The sequence below is a fragment of the Artemia franciscana genome, chromosome 4, assembly GCF_032884065.1.
Source record: "Artemia franciscana chromosome 4, ASM3288406v1, whole genome shotgun sequence".
Taxonomy (NCBI): domain Eukaryota; kingdom Metazoa; phylum Arthropoda; class Branchiopoda; order Anostraca; family Artemiidae; genus Artemia; species Artemia franciscana.
In genome coordinates, this window is record NC_088866.1 from 39,974,541 (window position 1) to 39,995,814 (window position 21,274).

The 21,274-nt window shown below is 34.5% G+C and overlaps 1 protein-coding gene across 2 annotated transcripts; it reads right to left on the reverse strand.

Moving 5' to 3' along the window:
- Positions 1 to 185: 185 nt before the first annotated feature.
- On the reverse strand, positions 186 to 18,196 carry LOC136026423 (transmembrane reductase CYB561D2-like). Of its 2 annotated transcripts, XM_065703001.1 has the most exons (5): positions 18,067 to 18,196; positions 14,348 to 14,462; positions 9,978 to 10,164; positions 5,020 to 5,285; positions 186 to 577 (listed from the first exon to the last, which is right to left on the reverse strand). In XM_065703001.1, the coding sequence occupies exons 3-5, from the start codon at positions 10,122 to 10,124 to the stop codon at positions 328 to 330; spliced, it is 663 nt and encodes a 220-aa protein (XP_065559073.1). In that variant the 5' UTR covers positions 10,125 to 10,164; positions 14,348 to 14,462; positions 18,067 to 18,196; the 3' UTR covers positions 186 to 327. The 2 variants fall into 2 exon arrangements, with proteins under 2 accessions (XP_065559073.1, XP_065559072.1); XM_065703000.1 differs by lacking the exon at positions 14,348 to 14,462 and having other exon boundaries at positions 18,067 to 18,195.
- Between the last annotated feature and the right edge of the window lie 3,078 nt (positions 18,197 to 21,274).

Here is a 21,274-nt window from a genome sequence, read left to right on the forward strand (position 1 = left end):
CTTACCTTCAGTGCGATCCTGCCCGAAAATAAGTTCATAATAAGAGAAAAACTATTGAAACTCGCTATAGATACAAGTTACTACTTCCTGAAACTCAGCTAAACAATATTGTTTAGCTAGTTGTTAGGAAAACAAGAAGCAAAGCTTGTTATTGTTTCACAAGGAATAAAATCTAAAAATATAGATCGGTTTACAGCTCTTTCTTTTCAATCAAAAGATGGAATAAAAAAAATAAACAACAGACAAATAAGTAAAATAAAATATTACACACAAATAGCCTAGCCGTTGTCAGTTACATTTGAAAATACACACAAACAAAAATAGCTATTAATCTTCACCAGCTTTTCCAAGTAGCCGTTTTTTATGTGTAGAAAGTGTATTTAGAGCAGCAAGCCAATGTACCAAAATACATACTGCCATAAAAACATAGGCAAAACTAGCATTTGACTCACGTTGAAACCAAGCGCTTGCTGAACCCAAAATGAGACTGGAACAGCTAAGAAAAAGTGTGACTATGCCAAGGGCCAAGTGAGAATTTTTTATCCTGACTGGCTTAATGAAGTATCGATACCAGTACCTGCCAAATAAAATAAATTTTAATTTATTAGATCACGACCAAGAATAAATCACGACCCATAGACGTATTTCTTTGAATTTCAAATAGATTTTATTGGAGGAAATTTATGGGGAAATACGAGTGCGAAAAAAAAAAATAAAAAATCAAAGCCCAAATACAAAACTCGGAAGTTTCTTCACAAAATAAAATGATCGCAAAACACTTTGATGATTTGATGTTTTGTTTATTCCTATGTTTATTTCGTGTCTTTATCTTATGTTTCAAACTTCTTATAGCTTAAGCTTCCATTTTTATATTTCACATCAAATTATTTTTCCGCAAACTACTGGCAAAAAATTTTGGCGATCAACACATATTTCAGCATATCTGCAAATAATTACTGCCAACAATTGTTAACTCTACTCAGGATAGCAGAAGTGGACACACAGCTGAATGTAGACAGTGGCGTCAATTTTGGGGAGGGGCAGGAGGGCTTCTGTCTCCCCTAGATTTGGTCGCCCCTTCTAGACTTGGGAAGATTTTTTGGGAGATATTTAAGTAGAAAACTGGCGAAAATAAATCCCCCCTAAATTTATGTTAATTGGTCTATAGCTTACAGGCCCATAGAATTTAGTTCTAGAGAGGGTTTAAAGGTACAAACGTAAGACTACATTTCTACAACATTCATGGTAATAACACCAGTTAAATCAAAAGTTTTGCCTGGGTAGCAACCTAAGAACGACGTCCCCCTAATATGATAATAATAATAATAATGTTTTTTTTTTCAACCCTCTACATACATGGGATGCACTTAGAGGAGTAAAAAATGCAAAAAATTTCAAGAAAAAAGGAAACCATGAACAAAAAAAACTCACAAAAAAACAAATATTATGTGAGCTACTGAGGCAATACAATTAAGCTATAAAGTTAAGTGGAACTTCGACAATATTTTCTCGACGTTTACGGAACCTGTCCACATGCTGGTCCACTTTTGAAGAAATATCGAAAACGCCATATCTATTCGGAGTGTGCCAGTTACGAGTCCAAAGCAGCAACTACAGAAAATATTTGCAAAAACAGAAGAATAGATATCGAATTTTCACTCCACTCAGACATTTTGAAAAGAACTCCACAAAGGGAGCAAGAAGAAGACATATGGGGTGAAATAACGTTGTAAAGTCTGCTCGGGGTTACTTTGGGAAGCTGGCCTTTAAATCGATCAAGCAGCTCGTACCATTTCCTAGGCTTTTCTTTCAACGTTGAGATAACATGTGTTTTAGTATTTTTAACATTTGATTCAAACAAGAGACCTAAATAATTCAGAAAAGACGCTGCAGAAATAGGTTCTAGGCCAATATTAAAATTAACGGGAGGTTGCTGAGACGAACCGTAGACGAGAAGCTCAGTTTTAGAAGAGGTGACTTGGAGCCCAATCTCATTGAGACAAGAGCAAACTGTATTGATTTTATTTTGGAGAACTTGGAGATCATCTGATAGTAAAAAGGATATTGTCTGCGTAGCAAAGGTGGCTGACATCAATATAGGGCTCAAGTAGAAATGGAGAAATATTTTTAGTAAGGGTTCGGATGGCATTATTGAAAGACAATGCCTTGTTTCACACCTTTCCATCCAGTGATGGATTTGCTAATTTAGCTACCTAGCCGCGCCAGTATGGACGTATTACCATACCAATTCCATAAGAGACAAAACAGAAAAGGGTTTATTCCACTTCTCAATAGAGAAAGAATAGCATGTGAGGGGATAATGGAATCAGACGCCTTTGAAACGTCAATTGAAACGTTTTCAGCATCTTTAACGGTCTAAAGTCAGCTAATAATGTTGTACGCGCATAAAATCCAAACTGCTTGTCCCCATGGTCGCACCACGCATTTATTTCTTTGAAGATTAGCTTGGCAAAAAGCTCACCAATTGTGGAACAAACGGTAATCGGTTTGAGCGATTCACAATCCTTCGGATTTTTGCCTTTCTTTAAGACATAGGTAACAAGATCTTTGAAAATAGCAGTTGGAATATATTGCTGAACAATACAAGCCTGAAATAATAGCGACAAATACTGTATAAAAAGTAGTGGAGTAGTGGATAAGAGGTGCTCAGTTTGAACCCCATTATATCTTGTGGCTTTACAGGTTTCATTTGATGAATTTGGGTCTGGACAGCTGAAGGTGAACAATGAACGATGAAACTTCCTCTGGTGGTCAAGTTTTGACATATAGCGGGGGAGTTCATGTTTTTAGGTGGCTTTAACCCAAGGAGGATCATCGGAAAAACATCAATAGGGTTAGATTACAAAAAAAGAGCTTGATGCCGGCTTTAAGACTCTCTTCAAAAGCTGCTGGGGATTTTTTCTTATCTCACGTGTTACATTTTGAACTTGTCTATATTTCCCTCGGTGGAGAGCTTTTCAGAACTCATGTGTCCCTGACTTAACAATTGAAAAAATAACACCCGAGCGGGAAAGATCAAAGTCAATTCAAATACGAAACCAAAACTTATGGTGGTGCTTAGTATCTTACAATTCATCATCTTTTTTCAATATTTTTTTCACTGTCTCTATATTGACCCTTATCAAAAATACCGATACAGAAGAGGTGACCTTAAGAGCATGCATCAGCTTAGCTAGAAGGCAATCAAGGACTGGTGGGTTCCCTCTCAGTGAAGTAGACAGAAGGTGGAAAATAAAGTGGAAAGGGATTTTAATTTTCATCAGCAAAGAAACAAACATGTACTGAAAGAACAATATATCTACGTGATCCATGATACTTTTTTTTAAAACCAATGGGGTTTTGTATACCCAATATATAGGATAATTTACATTTCTTTTTATTTTCACTTTGCTCTTTACTTTTGTTTGGACAAAGCTTTGTCTTTCTTGAAAAAAAAGAAAGCTCAATTTTTTTTAAAGATCTCCTGGATCTTTTCTTATATCTGGATCTTCTATTATATCTTATATCTGGATCTTTTCTGGATCAATTTCTTATAGATCCCCTGGATCTATGCAAAAACGTGGTTGTAGGAATATACCACCAATATCAAGACTTTGATAACATCACAAATATGATACTTTTAAATTAGATATTACAACAGCTTTTTTGTGCTTTTGCTGATTATAATCAGTTTGTTATTGCGAGATTTATTGATTATGTTATGATGACCATTATCAGGTTTGCGGCTAAAAATTGTTGACGACAACGATAAACCATGGAAAATCTTGTGTTAAGTAATTGTTAGTCAATCTGAGACAAACTCAACGCCTATCGAACTTTGGAATACCTACGAAAGGTCTATGGAATTTTTGTGCCCCCAGTAGGGGACACTTGGTAAATCACGAGAAGTGATTTGAAATTCAACAAAAAAGAAAATATAGAAAATAGTAGATAACTTAAAATATATAGCCAAAGATTTCGCCTTTTTTTTATAAAATAATTAATACTAATAACTCATAATACTAATAATACTAATAACTCAGTGGAGATATTGAGGTTCCTCGCCTAGTTTCAGGTAGGACTGCTTTTTCAATTATTTATAGAGGGGCTAAGCTATGGAATAAGCTTGTTCCAAGTATTAAAGAATTGCCCATTAATCAATTTAAGGCCGTGCTGCGTGTGGGGTTTCTTGGTAGGTATACCTTTGAAATAGATTGAGATTGATTGATTTAGTATTGAAAATAATTGTTTATTGTTTTTTTTCTTTTGTTTTCTTTTTTTGCTTCGGGATCATGATATTATGTTGTTTGATTGTGTATGAATTATGTATATAATATTTTTTTCTCGGTACACGGTTTCACCTTTCTGCTCATTTTAGATTAACACATTGTTTTCCTATTTTTGTTCTTTTTTTCTTCTATTTTTTGTTCTTTTTGTTAGTAACACACCCTCGCAAGCAACGCTTTTGGTGTGCTACTGATTGATTTTGTCTGTGTTATTTCCTTTGGTTAATAAATTAATACTACTACTACTACTACTACATAGCAGCACAAAGCGGTTTAAGGTCAAAAGAGCTTTTGACCTTTGACTTTGGAATACCTACGAAAGGTCTATGGAATTTTTGTGCCCCCAGTAGGGGACACTTTGTAAATCATCAGAAGTGATTTGAAATTTAACCAAAAAGAAAATATAGAAAATAGTAGAAAACTTAAAATATATCGCCAAAGAGTTCGCCTTTTTTTTATAAAACAATTAATACTAACAACTCATAGCAGCACAAAGCGGTTTAAGGTCAAAAGAGCTTTAAATTAATAATTATACTTCAAATATTTGATGGCGTTGAAACCCTTCTTATTGAATAAAAAAAGTCAAAATTTCGATATGCTTTTTATTTTCGCAACTAGCTCTAAAACTGTTAATTTTTTTTTTTTTTTTTTTTTTTTTTTTTTTTTACTCGGAAATATTTTAACTTTCGACGAAGGACCCATGGACACAGTGAGTGCAACAAGTTATACTTACGCGTGTTTGGTGCCTAATCCCATTCCAACTTGTAAAATCGTCATTCCAATAGTAGCTAACCCAATCCAAGCGTGCCAACTCACAAAATGCGGTTTTGAAAACAAATCTTTGTTATAATAGACAGCTATGAAACCAAAACCTGCAGCAAATAATCCAAGTGACTGAAGAAACCAGTGAGCAGTCACTTTCCAGCCTTTTGCCTTTTCAGGAAGCAAACCCAGGTCATGAGTGAAGATACATATTGCCTCCATCATAAGTACAGCAAACTGTAGGATAATTTAAAATAATAATTAAAAATAATAACCTATAGGATAAATTGTAGGTCACAGTTAGGGAGCAACACATGCAGCTATATCTCATGCGCAATGAATGTGTATGCTCCCGCATTAGGTTTGCAGACGTGTTATGATTAAGGTAAGTTATTATTGTAAGATCAACCCGTAATCGAAAACTTCTAAAATAAGTTCTGTGTGTTTACTAAAGTCAATGAACATCAGCGAAACGTTTCATCGCATAAACTTTTATTTCCTAGAATACGGTTCATTCTCGAATATAAAATTGCTCATGTCTCGCTTACTTTTCCTGGCAAAAAATGTCTCAATCATAATAAACATTAGTACTGCTACTACTACTACTACTAACTACTCGCGGCAGCACCAGACTGCCTGCAGCCAATACAGCTACGCATACTCCTCCATCCCAATCCATTCAAACTTTCCTTCTTTACACCCTCCCAGAAGTTCCCATTTCCCTTAAATTTTTATTTATGGACTTCCCCCCACCCCAACTATGGACGACATACTTTCCGTTTAGCCTTAGACGGTTGGCCGAAAAGGACAATCTTCGGCAATCTGTCATCCTTCATTCGAAGAACGGGCCCTCGTCATTTCAACCTTTCTCTCATTATAGCCTTAGAAAGCGAGATTGAACCACACTTTTCGCACAGCCTACTGTTTGAAATACGGTTAGTCTGCTGGGCATCCAGAACAATCCGTAAGCAATGTTTCTGGAAAATATCTAGCAAATCTTTATCCACTTTTGGGAGCACCCATACTTCAGAACCATATTTGACCACTGTCATTATTGTAGCTTCCAATGTTCTAATCTTGGTTTGCAGACTTATCTTCCTATTCTTCCAAACTTTTTTTAACCACGAAAAAACACCGTGAGTCTTGGCGATTCTACTTTTAACATCTTCATTGCTCCCACCGTCTTTAGTAATAATACTACCAAGGTAAGTGAAGCTGTCCACCTGATGAATCGTTTCGTTACCCAACGTCCCCTTTTCATCTTCGCTCATTCCTAGCTTTAGCGACATCGTCTTCTTAACATCAATTTTCAAACCTATTCTAGCACCCTGATCTCGCAAAACCTCTAAAAGATCATTCACTTTGCTCCCACTTTCATCTAGGATGCTTAAACCATCAGTATCATCTAAGTCCAAGAAAGTTTTTCCTCCCCATTTGATTCCCTGTTCTCACATTGCCTTTCCTTTGCTCCTTAAGACAAAGTCCATCAAAATTGTCCATATAAAGGGGGATATAAGCCCTACCTAGCTCCTGATTTAATAAAAACCAGAAAATGACTTTCATTTCCTACCTTAACCGCAGCAGTCTTATTCTAGCATATAGCACTAATAACTTTAATGTATCTGTCTAGTATACCCTACAAGGTCTTCACTAAAGCTCTTCAACCAACAGAATCGAACTCTTGCTCATAATCTATAAGCCTGAGGACCAAAAGTGTTTGTAAACTCCGGCATTTCTCGATTATTAGTCCTAAAAGTGAAAATTTGGACGACACATCCTCTACCTTTTCTAAAACCGCACGGTGCTTCTCTACAGTATCTCAAAAGTCTAAAAAGTATTATATTACTAAGTAATTTGCCACCTATAAAGACCAGGCTAATGCCTCGATATTTATCATACTCACTCTTATTCCCTTTTTTATATATAAAAACACGAAGATCGAAATATTCGAAAAACTATGAAAAAAAATCTGAACATGCGCGTCATAGACAGGATTTACGGCATTAGTTCTCAATAAGTCATGAGAGATACGGAATCTTGGGTTTGCGAAAAAATAATATGAAGTTCTATCAGCATTCATGGTTATTTGATTTCTAGAAAACGGCTTCAAAACTAAGACGTTTCACTTCTACAAAATGTAAAGAATTCACAAAATCGAAACTTCAAAATCGAAAGTATTTCTAAGTGAACGGAGTAATTTCGTATGTAAGAAAGTCCATGCGTACTCTTTATAGTATTACCCTATTAAAATAAAAGACGCAGCAATTGAAAAAATTCAGAAAGCAAGACAAAAATTAGAATTTGGCTTTCGCGATCGACTTTCAAGAATTATATCCGAGAAATCTCGAAGAGGTACGGAATTTCATTTTCTGGAGAAAAAAAAATCTAATGTTCTACAGGGGTATGACGCAAAATTGTTTTGATAATATTTTGACACCATGTAAAACATGAGGGAAAAATAGTCTTAATTTTATTCCTGGAGAGCTACTGGTAGTTTTACAAACTTCTCCCTCGTTCCACAATTAATATACCCAGGAAAAATATCGAGTTTGCATCTCTTATAACCTCAGAACGATAGACGGCTGATCACGAGAAAAAATAAGCTGAGAAATAGTGGTGCTGCTCCACGATAAAATTAATGTTTATAAATATCCTATCACTAATTATCTATCTTTTTGGTTACTTTTTTTTTATTTTTTAGTTGATTTTTGAAAGACCCCGTTTTGGTAGTGTTTGAAGTGTGAATTAAGTGATACATAATGGAAAATGAGCGTCAGGATTAAAAAAAAAAACAAGAGAAAATGAACTATATCTAACACTGAAATAATCCAAAATTATTTTAATTAAACGAAAATCCAAAAAGGGAGAACTGCCATTGTGGATGTCTTGAATTATCATACACTTGAATACAGGCGTACCCTAGAATGACTGTCCAGCCCAATGAAAAAACCATAAAAAAAATTAAAAAAATCAGAGAACAGCCGAGTGCAATCTTTAGTAACTAAAATAACAACAATAATTAAAGAGTTCAATTTTTGAAGAAGCGAAATTACCATTTCACAAGAGTATTAAAAGAAATTATAAGAATAACCCTAAAAGCATATTATAAATTAGGGGTCATCAGAGAGGTACCACCGGTATATATCGTTCTGAGCTATTTTAATTTCTTACCCAGGTTCTGTCACATACCTGCCTACGCATCTACCTACATCTACATTTATCTAATAAGGAGACTATAAAGGAAGACTTACTAAAAATATTAGTGCCATCAATTTAATAGAACATTAATAATTTGTTCGAAGCTATTTAAATTTACAAGTTGGAAAACAAGCCTAGGGGCTTGTTTTTATTAGTATTGTTATTTATTGTTTAATTTAATTAGTAATAAACAAGAGGTTGCAAAACACTAAATTATAATGTTCTAATTTCTGGATATATGACATAGCCTGTGACACAGGAATTGTCGTTTGAAAAATAACATTTAGCAGGCTCTACATTGAGTCAAGACGCAATTCGTTTTTGCGTCACTACATTACAATTCCAAATTCTGGATCTGGCTTATTTTGCGTAACCATTTAGGTTTCACCCCGTTTTTCACCGAGACAGAACCTAGCTGTTTTTTGTTTTCTCTTTCTCTTTTCTTTTTTACGAAGTCAAGAATTAGCTGATTTTTGGACTTGTATCTTTCTGACGTCGAGTCAAGACATAGCTTGTTGTTGCATAGATTTAGGGTGCTCAATTTGCTTATAGTTGGAACTTATTTCCCTTATATAATGAATTAAAACCTGACTTTTTTTTTACATCTAGTCAGTTCCACAGCTTAAACCTAGCTCATATTTACACTGAATCGGCAAGAAACATGGACTTTGCTCTGTTTTTGCTCTACAGTCGAGAATCCATGCATGATCCCAGTTTAAACAAGTTAGGACAAACCCAACTTCAGCTAAAAATGTTCCAATGGAGGGAGGGGACGAGCTCACTGTTCACCAAGTCTCATCTATAAAAATGAGTCGTTTTGAATAATTTATATGCCATTGTTCTTGGGGTTACGTGAACCTTGTGTCCCTGAAGATATTTTATTTTTTGGCCTTTCAATCCTTTTGAGTGAAATGACTTTTCAAAAATGGGTCCAATTATATAAGGAATTACTAAGATATTTGGCGGAAAAAAAGGCTTGGGACGGAGCCTAGCTGTCTTGTGATTACATTCAAGCATTAAAAAAAAGAAAACTTTGAATTTTCAATTAAATGAGCATCCTCCAGAGTTTCTAAGACCATTTCTTCTATACGAAGTAGCCAGGGGAGGATGGTACACGGGAAACAGCGCTCTTTAATAATTCAACTCAATTGCGTTGATCATAAAAGAAAACAAAACGAAAGGGAGATACTGTTTCGGTTGCAACTAATGTAATCGTAAATTCCCTTTTATACTTTGTTCTAATTCCGTTTCATTCCACTGTTGTCGAATTTACAGGTATTCAAAACAGTGATAAAAGACTCAACGGGGTGCAGACCAGGAAAAATAAAGGGAGCCGGAGCCCCTTTTAAAGAAAATCTTGGAAGCATTGTCTGGATATGATGTGAAATAGATAGGGTAAAAAAGAAATCCATCCTCAGAAGAATGGACAAGATATTTCATCCCTTTCAGATATTTCATCTAATATGCACAAATGATATGCACAAATGACTTGTCAAGACTTATATAAGAGGTCCAATATAGAACATGTTTAAAATATGTATCAGTATATATTTTAGTAATATGCGACACTTAATCATTTTTCGTAATATATAATATGTGCATGTGAATAGCTTTTTTATCATCTTATTTGGTACAAAAATCCCAGGTATCCAGAATAATTTTACGTCTTTAGTTTTCACGCTAGTAAGAAGGAAAAGCTGGTAATAATTTGAAGGGATGAGAAGTACTTACTGCAAGAGTCATTATTGGTGGATGCCAAGAAAATACACTGGATCCTGGTTGCGCCAAATATGCCACATATGCAAACAGAGCCAGTGGTAGAGAATGAAAAATAAAGTACAGAATATTTCTGGGTTTTGCAGCATGTGTCAAATCCATTTTTTGCGTTTTTTTTCTAATTAAAACAGGATAATACAATCTGCAATAGAGAACAGACAACACTCTGTATAACATGACAACTTTTTTTGGCACTTATAGAAAGATGTTTCTCATTCCGAAAGTGGTGTCAATGACTTGATGATGTGAAACTGATCTTAGCAAGTAGAAAATCACCGTCTCTATGATTCAAACAATATACAGAATTTCCTCAGAGAAAATTGTGTCGTATAAAATAAGGGGCTGATAATATTGTTACACATGTACCTAGGAGAGATGATAGTACTCTGGAAAGAATATTGTAGGTGCATTGTGGCACCAATCCTACAAAAAGTGTCCTCAAACACTATCGAATAAGTCAAAATCACAGTTCAAGTTTGTATAATCTATCCTCTAATAAAGATCCAGTTGGGGAATTTTCAAGTGACAGGAAAGTTGCTCTGACTTATTTTCATCTTTTGCATTGGATTTTTAAAAAATCTTATCTTGAAGTCTGGTAGTCTGGTAATGTTCCTTTGTCTTTAAGAGTTTGGGCGGTATCTCCTATTCTAAAATCTAATTAAAGAAGTTTCTGATCATTTGATTTTTACTGGCCGATAATGATGGACTGCAAAATTTGCAAGTTTTTTTTTTAATTCTTCTTAGAGGATCGTTTGGGTTATTTGAATGTTAGTCCTAATCAACTAGGCTTAGAGAAAGAAATGGGATGCGATGATACACATGCAACTCTTGATGCTGTAATAAATGAGTCAATATCTATTGGTCAACCACTTTATTGTGGTTGACTGGATAAAATCAATCACTTTATAAGATAATTGGTATAAGAAAAGCTCGCATGCCTCCGCTCTATCAGCACTTGTTAGTGGTGGGAATCCCCTGTTTTTGGTTAGAGTACTTAGATCCTGGTACAGGGGGCTTAGAACATAAACAATTTTTACCTACTAATGGTTCTTTTTCTAATTTAATTTCTGTTGATCCTGGAGTTAGACAATTTGGAGTTTTATACCCTCACTCATTTAGTGCATCCATATATATATATATATATATATATATATATATATATATATATATATATATATATATATATATATATATATATATATATATATATATATATATATATACTAGCTGTTGGGGTGGCGCGAAGCCCCCCCCCCCGCACGCGTAATTCGTTACACGCCATAGTAGTTACGCGCCATTGTAGTTGTGTCCCTGTGTCCCACCTGTGAATATAGATATATATATATATATATATATATATATATATATATATATATATATATATATATATATATATATATATATATATATATATATATATATATATATATGTTTTTAACTACGTAAAACTTGCGAATATACAACATTCTTCGCTGTCCCATTGTCTGTGCATATAAATAGATTATCAGGTTTACCGACTCTTGAACATGCAACATATAATTGTCCATGGGAAAAACAATCCGTATTCAGATCTACACCTCATTATTCTAATGATTGCCCTTGAGCTTTGTTGATGGTGATTGCTAATCGAACGTTCCCTATGTCCCCGTCGTCATTTATATATCCCCCTGCGTCCCCCGGCGTCCCCGTTGTAGTTGTGTCCCTGTGTACCGGTCGTCATTTATATTCCCTGTGTCCCGGTCGTCATTTGTGTCCCGGTGTCCCAGTCTGTAATTTCTCTTTGAATGTCCCATTCGTCATTTATATTCCCTGTGTCCCGGTGTCCCGGTCTGTAATTTCTCTTCGAACATTCCCTGTGTCCCGGTCGTCATTTATATATCCCCCCTGTGCCCCAGCGTCCCCGTTGTAGTTGTGTCCCTGTGTCCAGGTCGTCATTTATATTCCCTGTGTCCCGGTCGTTATTTGTGTCCCGGTGTCCTAGTCTGTAATTTCTCTTTGAGTGTCCCGGTCGTCATTTATATTTCCTGGGTCCCGGTGTCCCGGTCGTCATTTGTGTCCCGGTCTGTAATTTCATCAGTTGACAAACATGACGTCAGTCGACAAACAACTTCATGACGACATACAGCTCAATCCTTATAATGATGTCAGTCGACAAACATGACATCAGTCGACACACACACATGACGTCACTCGACAGACAGACAGACAACTTATTTATATATATATACTAGCTGTTGGGGTGGCGCTTCGCGCCACCCCAACACCTAGTTGGTGGGGGCGCTTCGCGCCCCCCCCAAGCCCCCCCGCGCGCGTAAGTCGTTACGCGCCATAATAGTTACGCGCCATTGTAGTTGTGTCCCTATGTCCCACCTGTGAATATAGATATATATATATATATATGGTTTTAACTACGTAAAACTTGCGAATATACAACATTCTTTGCTGTCCCATTGTCTTTGCATATAAATAGATTGTCAGGTTATCCCCCTGTTTCCCCCGGTGTCCCCGTTGTAGTTGTGTCCCTGTGTCCCGGTCGTCATTTATATTCCCTGTGTCCCGGGTCCCGGTCATCATTTGTATCCCGGTGTCCCGGTCTGTATATACATTCGTTTTTTAGTTTTGTTTTTCTCCTTTATTTTTTTCCTTTTTTTTTCTTTTTTAGCTTATTTAGATTTTTAGATTTTTTAGTTTTTTTTATTAGTTTTTAGTTTTTATTTCTTTTTAGTTTTTTTGTCCCGGTCGTCATTTATATCCCCCTGTTTCCCCCGGTGTCCCCGTTGTAGTTGTGTCCCTGTGTCCCGGTCGTTATTTATATTCCCTGTGTCCCGGTCGTCATTTGTATCCCGGTGTACCGGTCTGTATATACATTCGTTTTTTAGTTTTGTTTTTCTCCTTTATTTTTTTCCTTTTTTTTTCTTTTTTAGTTTATTTAGATTTTTAGATTTTTTAGTTTTTTTATTAGTTTTTAGTTTTTTTTTCTTTTTAGTTTTTTTGTAGTTTTTACCTTCTTTTTAGTTTTGTTAATTTTTTTTTTTACTTGTGTCCTGGTCGTCATTTATACTCCCTGTGTCCCGGTGCTTTGTTGATTGCTAATCGAACATTCCTTTTGTCCTGGTCGCTTTCTCTTTGAGTGTCGTCATTTATTTTTTTCTTTTTTAGTTCTTTTAGTTTTTACCTTTTTTAGTTTTTTTTTAGTTTTTAGTTTTTTTAGTTTTTTACCTTTTTTTAGTTTTTTTAGTTTTTTAGCTTTTTTATTTTTTTTATTAGTTTTTAGTTTTTTTGTAGTTTTTGCCTTTTTTTTTAGTTTTTTGTCCTGGTCGCTTTCTCTTTGAGTGTCGTCATTTATTAGTTTTTTCCTTTTTTTTTTTAGTTTTTTATTGGTTTTTACCTTTATTTTAGCTTATTTTTCAGTTTTTTCCTTTTTTTTAGTTTTTTTTTATTTTTTATTTTTTTTAGTTTTTTACCTTTTTTTAGTTTTTTTAGTTTTTTTAGTTTTTTAGCTTTTTTACTTTTTTTATTAGTTTTTAGTTTTTTTTTGTAGTTTTTGCCTTTTTTTAGTTTTTTCAGTTTTTTTTTTAGTTTTTTATTGGTTTTTACCTTTATAGTTTTTTTAGTTTTTTAGCTTTTTTATTTTTTTTATTAGTTTTTAGTTTTTTTTGTAGTTTTTGCCTTTTTTTAGTTTTTTCAGTTTTGACGTCACCTAATCCAGTTTTTTCAGGTGACGTCACCTGACACATCCATCCACACATCCATCCATCCATCCACAGACAGACAACTTATTTTTATATATATAGATATATATATATATATATATATATATATATATATATATATATATATATATATATATATATATATCAGTAAAATTAAATGGGGATCCAAATTAATAATATTTTTAAAAGAAATTTGAAGCTAAGATAATATAACTTTAGGCTTTTTTTGCAGTTTTTATAGAAGAAGTCCTTAGGACAATCCTTGGGGACTTGAATTTTTAGCTAAGAGAGTTTTAATGGGATTGAAATTCGGAACGTTTCGGGAATGCAAGATGAAGATTGGTTGCACCAGAAGTGGAATCAACAAGGTCTAGATGATGCAACTTGCAGTAGGTCCGAATATAGGTACAATTGATATCAATTCTGACCTCAATAGAGAGGTTTCTAAAATGAAACATTCCCAAAGCAGAATAAATAATTTGGTCTCAAAATGGGTGTTGCAAATGAGGTTCTCAAACTGTCTAAATTCGTACTCATTTTTTACAGTGAATGAATTTTGAAAAAGAAAAATTTACAAAAAAAACATTTCATTCCAAGAAAAACAGCCTTTACCTCTTTCCTAAGCAACAACAGGAGCACAAAAAACTTAGATAGAGTATGCTAACTTCTGTTATCGAGATGATGCTTAAACTTGTAAATCTTGTCGAACTTGTCAAGGTGAAACGAGCTAGAAATAGACACATTTTTGATTCAGAAAAGATATTATCTATTCATAAAATGAACATGTGACACTAATCCCGGAAAAGACTGTAAAGTGATTTATTACAGTATGAAGAAAACTATTTCTTCCTTTATTGCAACAACCAAAATATATTCTAAAACACATCTTTTTTTGCCTATAATAATGATAATAATTAAAACAATTTACTGCAAAAAGCAGTTTCTTTCTATATAGTCACAAATGAAAATAAACCCTTTTATTTCTTTAGGACCCTACAATAACAATAAAAACAGTAACTCTCGGTTTTTCAAACTTTAAACCTAACCTATTCGAACAATTGGAGGCTATGCAGTAGACCCAGACGCATGTGGCGGTTTTATTTTTGGTGGTGGATAGTTGATTTTTAAAGGACAAGGTGGCGCGCCGCAGCGCATTACAGACACCCCGAATGACGTATCGCTCAAATTCGAACAAATTGACAAGTCTGTTAAAGGTCTTTACAACTCCGAGGGACTTGCTATATTAAGACATACAAATTCGAGGCAGCAACGCTCATAAATCTGTAGGATCATATTGCCTTTTTTTCAGACTTTTCAATTTCTTACTTTTCTATAAACGATAGCGTTCGCTTTCCTCTGTGTTTATGTTTTCGTCTCCATATATTTCAATTTAGTGTGTGTCATAATTGTGAAGCAGCTAATGTTCTTTGTGTGCAGGAGAACACAGAAGTACTTCGGACTCAGTAGCAACCAAAACTTTTTGACATTTGGTGAGATTTGGAACAAAAGACCAAAATCAAACTGAATCCGAGAAAAAAAATGGAGTAGCTACATCGGAATCTCAGACAATCCAAAATTTCAATCTGATTACCAATTCGAAGATTCGGTAGTGAGGGTTTAAAATTCCGTAGTGAAATTTGTTGATTTTGTGACGGAAGTCTTGTATTGATATCTAGTTTTTAAATATAATTAAAGCCGAATCAAAAACCAAATCTTACCACAAATTTAAAAAAAAAGGTTGAGGATTTGGTTAAATTTCATGCAAAATTGTAATCTTATTCCTCTCTTCTGTCCGAAATCCAAGTCAATTTTCTGGAAAAGATACAGTAAAATGCGAATATCATTTGCTCTACATTTTAGTAGTTTTTCCAAATCGGCCCTGTTCCAGCAATTTCATCTTTGTAAAATCTCTTTCTAATCTTAAAAAAAGTAATTGGCTTACTGAATCTACTGCTTTTGCATTGGTTTGTCCTATTTTATATTTAGTCTTTTTTTCGCCAAACGTGAACAGTAACCAATGAAATAGGACCAGCAAAAAATGGCCTTGGTTGCAAGATCTGAAGAATACACTTTCAACTCACGGCTTCTTAGAAATATTCCGAACTTGGAATGGTTGATTTGAGCTTTAGTTTTAATTTGTTAAAAAATGGTATTTTCCACCAGTTTTTAGCATGCAAAATTTGGAACAAATTAAAACTGCTGTGTTTTTTCAGTAGCCTATTATCATAGATTCAATCAATTCAAATCACCTGTTAGCCCATGACATTATGACGTTCTTTATGAAGGAAGAAAAAGTTTACAGAAAAAAAGACTTTGTAATCATCTAGATTCGAAATATCTTGCTGTTTCGCGACATAATGAGTTAGTTGAAAGATGGGAACTGATAATGCTTAATTCAAGATTCAAATAGAAAGATATGTAATGAAATACGATGGAAACTGCAGCAAAAGGATGGAATGTCTGAAGGAATAACAAATTGGGGCTAATGACGTGAGATAGATCTTAAGAGTAAATAAGAAAAATAAGTTTTTTCATCTGAAAAAAAGAGCAATATTATAACTTAAAATGAACAGAAATCGTTCCGAATTTGAGGGGGGATACCCATTTCACAATCTCTCGCTCTTCACGCTAAAGCTTCTTAGTACTTCAAAGAATCTTCTTATTCTAATTAAACAGCCCCTGTGTTTCAGGAGGAGGTTTTCTTAAGTAATTGAGACAAAAGTCAAACTTTAGCGTACAAGAGCAAGGAATTCAGAATAGGGCAGCTCCTTTTCTTATACGAAATAATTTCTATTTGTTTTAAGTTTTATTGTTGCTCCTTACTTTCAGTTGAATAATTTTTTCCATTTTCTGATCATTTTTCAAGTATCACCAGGAAAACCACCTCCCCCTCCATAGAAAATTCCCCTCCAGAAAATTTTCTCCATGAATGGCTCCTCCTGTGTAAATTCACCCATCGGAAATTACTCAGGAGGATTCCATCCTCGCTGAATGTTACCCCTACGAAATTTTTGGATAACTCCAAATGACAAATTCTCCCTAGCCTACTTTAATCTAAAAAATACTTGTTTCTTATTTAATTTCTAATCGTTTTTTAACATCATGCCAGAAATCTTCCTCTGTAGAAAATTTTCCGGGAAATCTCTCCATTCCTGACGGGAAATTCTAATGCAGAGTATTCTGTCACGGAGAATTCCCACATGGAGAATTACTCCCACGTAAATTACCTCCCCCAATAGAAAAACAGACAATTTTAACTGGCCCAAAAAATTAACCCCAGATAATTACCCTGCAGTATCACCACATGTAGAATTGAGTCAAATAAAAAGAATTCTGGGAAATTCCACTGTGCAATACTTCCCCTGGAAAGTTCAACCCCAGATACGGCCCTCCCCATGGAATATTCTTCTCATTAAACCCCCATCCAGAAAATACTACCCCCTCCCCAACAACGTCTGTATACGTCCGCCAATAGCGCGCCGCCGATAAATCCGCGGGTCGTCGGGGTCTACTACACAAGCTTAATGTTTCCTGTCAGTGATTTAACAGCTTACACAAACAAAGGACAAACTGGCTTTTTCATAGAAAACTTAGCGTATCCTTGGCGCATTCTTTTAAATCTATAAAACATAAACACTCAACTAAGACTTTGGCCAAATCATGAAGAATCAGATATAGGGAGGTAGTAAGTATAATGACATATCTTACATTGAAAGTTTTCCCATAAACTGAGAAAACCTCTCAAACTTAAAAGTCAGCCTAAGAAAGGCTTAAAATAGACGATAACATAAAATAGATCCCTCAGAAATCTGGCGGAAAATACGCCCCTATTGAAGAAATACGGTCCTTTTTAACTCGAAAAAAGCTACATCTGTCCAGCTTTTAAGGGATCTTGAACCTGAATTGGGCTACTTTTATGATAGATCTAGCTCAAGCAACATAGCTGGGCCAATGAGTAATGATGTGCGAGTCAGACCGCTAATTCTCTGGCTTGGGAAAACACAAGGTTGGTCTTTCAAATACAATTTCGGCAACCACACAGTCGGCCCAAAAATTAAACAACTGGCTATCACATGATAAATTGCGCTTACTTACGTCTCTAATATAGTTTTTTTTCAAATCTGAGAGTTTGTTTCAGAGCCGAAAAACTCTAAAACGCATATTCAAAGAATAGACCGGAAAAGAGCAACTGTCGAAAACGCATCTAATTACGTCACATTATGGGATACCATTTATAATCTTTATTTTTAATACCCGAAGATTATCTAGAACTACTCACTTTTAGTGGTATTTTATTCTAAATTACTTATATAAGCTTTCATTATACTTACAATAGATGAACACAGTTTCAGATACTATGACTCTGAACAAGGTATTCTTTTGTCATTGATAAAGTGGATCAAAGGTTTATTTTAGCTTTACCCGGTTGTAGCTACGTTTTCAGCGGTATGTCAATTGGGAGCTAAAGGCGCGACTGTAGAAATCGCAATAAGATCATGCGTTTGAATTGAATGTTTTTGGATAAAGAAAAGAAGAAAAACAATATACAGAAATATTCTCTTTTTATTCTGTTTATTTGTCTATCTTTTGAGTAGATACATAATTCTCCTTGCGTAAATGTTCTTAAAATCTAAGATTCAAAAAATGATTCTCTTTTTTACTGAAGAGGAGATACAAAAATATAAAGAAAACCCTAGAAAATATTTACCCATTCGTTGTATTTGCAATACAAGAGGTGAAGAGGACCTATCCTGGTTGACATACACAAATTGGTATGCTAATCGACCCGAATCGATCCTGGTTTGGGCTCTTTTGGGCTAAAGAGTTCAAAAATGTGCGGGTTGTGCAAAAAGTTGCTCCTGGGAAAATCCTAAAATATTATTTTATTCCCTTATAAGATTATAGAGCAGTGAGACACCCTCCTTAGGTTTGGGCCCGTGTATTGAAGAATAGCGGATAAAGATATCCCAGAGCCATCGTTGGTGCATAGGGTGTCGATTTGACGTTTCAGTTCCTTTTTTCTTTTTTTTTTTTTACATGAATGAATAGCAAGTATGCCACCCAGACCTTCTGCAGAAGGGATCGATTCCTGGGCCTCGTATTGCAAAGCAGAGCGTCAATCCACTCTGCTTTCACAGGGCTGTAACAGTAAATGTTTTTGTGCTGGTATGGCTGAATATGAATATTTCTCCTTTGTATCTGTAATGGCTTAGTCCAAAATTTTATTTTACCCTACAGCTCAGAATACAAAGGATGCTTTACAGAAATAACAGTTCAAATTCGATAAACTGAATAACGTCTTCAAACTTCTATTGGATTGGTTAATGAAATAAATCAGAAGGATAAAAATTCAGTAGTGACTTTTATTTTCGGAATCTCTTGACAGTTTTTAAGGAATGCCGGCTATTTCAATGACGTGTGCGACAAATTTCGAAATTTAAAACGGAAAAAAAAAGGTACACACATAAAAAAGCAAGTTACTACTTTACTATTTGATCCGCTCAATGGTTTTAAAATTGATTTTATTTGCTTAAGCCATTCTAAATGACAATGGCAGATATATGTTCCAAAATAGGAATTCTTACGATTGTGCAATATTGTGCACCAAAGCTGAGGTCTTATATTGCTTCTCAAATCTTATCATATTTCTGACAGCTTATTGATGTATTTCTTTTGAAGCGTGTCTTGCTTGTGTACTGATTCTCAGCTTGTTAAAATCTTTCAGAGAACCAGAAAATGTATCAATAGCCTGCAATAGTTGTCATATCCCCACTGGCGTCAATTAATTTTTTTTGGGTGGAGGGGTGAAATGCATTTTTAAAATCTAGGGAGAGTAGCAAATTTTCCGTTTGTCAGTCTGTCAATGGAAATACAAAAAAATCAATGAATATACTTCAAAAAGGTATTTATCTTTATGTAGGGGTAGCAAGTGCCCCCCTACCCCCTCGCCAATTAGCACCACTGCATACCCCAACAACTAGGTGCACTAAGAGTCCCGTCTCCAGTCAATCAACAAAGACCTGGTAACATCATACTTATCCACAAAATAATTTTCTTTTTGTCAAGACCATCCACAAGTGGAATAGGTTAAATAAAAATAGGGTACTAGCCACATCGCTACTGGGCCACAAGATGAGTAGGATTGTTTAACTTTTCATGGACGACAAATCACAATGAAAACATTGCTCCGTAATAATTCCTCTGGACCGTAGTTTTTTCTGAAGCATAAATTAAGATAGTTATCGATTGGACAAGAAAATTTCCGATCTGTCTAGTATACAAAATGCAAATATACGCGTAAAACCATCTTTTGGGACAATTTTCAAGATAGCCGCTAAAGTAGCTTGTTTGGGAACAGCGGATCAACATATCTGCTACAGTTTCCTAAAGGGTGCGCTGAATCAACATACTATTTTTAGTGTTTTTTTACAGCTTAAAAAAGAAAAAAAAACAGCTTCAACCTCGTTATTAAGATGTATTCTTGAGCTATAATGAGGTGTATGACCAGCAGACGGTTACAAAATGTTGTTCACACGAATCCTTTGAAAAACCTCTCAAAGATTTTATGTTTCCTACAAATATTCTTTTAAAATGTTCTTCTAAATGTCTGGTTCGTTTTTGATATATAATTAAATTTCTAGAAAAAAAGAAAATATCAATTGTTTTGGACCAACTTATCTACTTCAGTTTCCTCAACTTATCTACTACCTCTATGTCAAAGGAACATATTATTTTTAATGGGGCTTTTTACTTTAAAAAAAGTCAAGTTCAACCTCATTATTAACATATATTCTTAAGATATGATGATGTGTAACTTGACCAAAGTTAATATGTTAGACGGTTACAAAATGTTGTTCACACGAATCCTAAGAAAAACCTCTCAAGGATTTTATATTTCGTATAAATACTCTTTTAAGATGTTCTTCTAAATATGCAATTTTTAGCCTTGTAATTAAATTTCTACAAGAAAGTGAAAATATCAAGTCTGTTGGAGGTACTATATTTCGAAAATGGCAGTATTTGGTTTCTGCACAATAAATAAATGCAAAAAAAAACAAGCACTGTGATAAATAATCATAAACAAGCCCTTTCCAAACTGCTTGTTTCCTCACAAAAATAAGCCATATATATGAAATTTACCAAGAAGTGTCAAATATAGTGAAGAAAAAAAACGCAAACATCTAAAAAGCAATGCAGATATAGGAAATTAACCATCTCAGAAAGAATTCTCCAAATTTTTTTGCCAACACAAAGTTTCATTCTTCATCTTTCAAAACAATTAACTTTCTAAAAAATTGTTAGTGGTACGAAAAATAAGAGACACTATGTAATTTTTAAGAAATACATGTCAAAAGTTTAAGCATCCCGTAAGACTTTAATTTTCTCTAAGGTTTTGAAGATAATATTTTAAATAGGTTGCTAATTTAGATTTTGGGGGTATCCTACGTCGCTCTCTAAGGAGAACAGTATAAGAATTCAGCTGTGGTGTCAGTATTGATTTTCGGTGTCTCGATAGGTTGATGAATCAGATGAACAGTT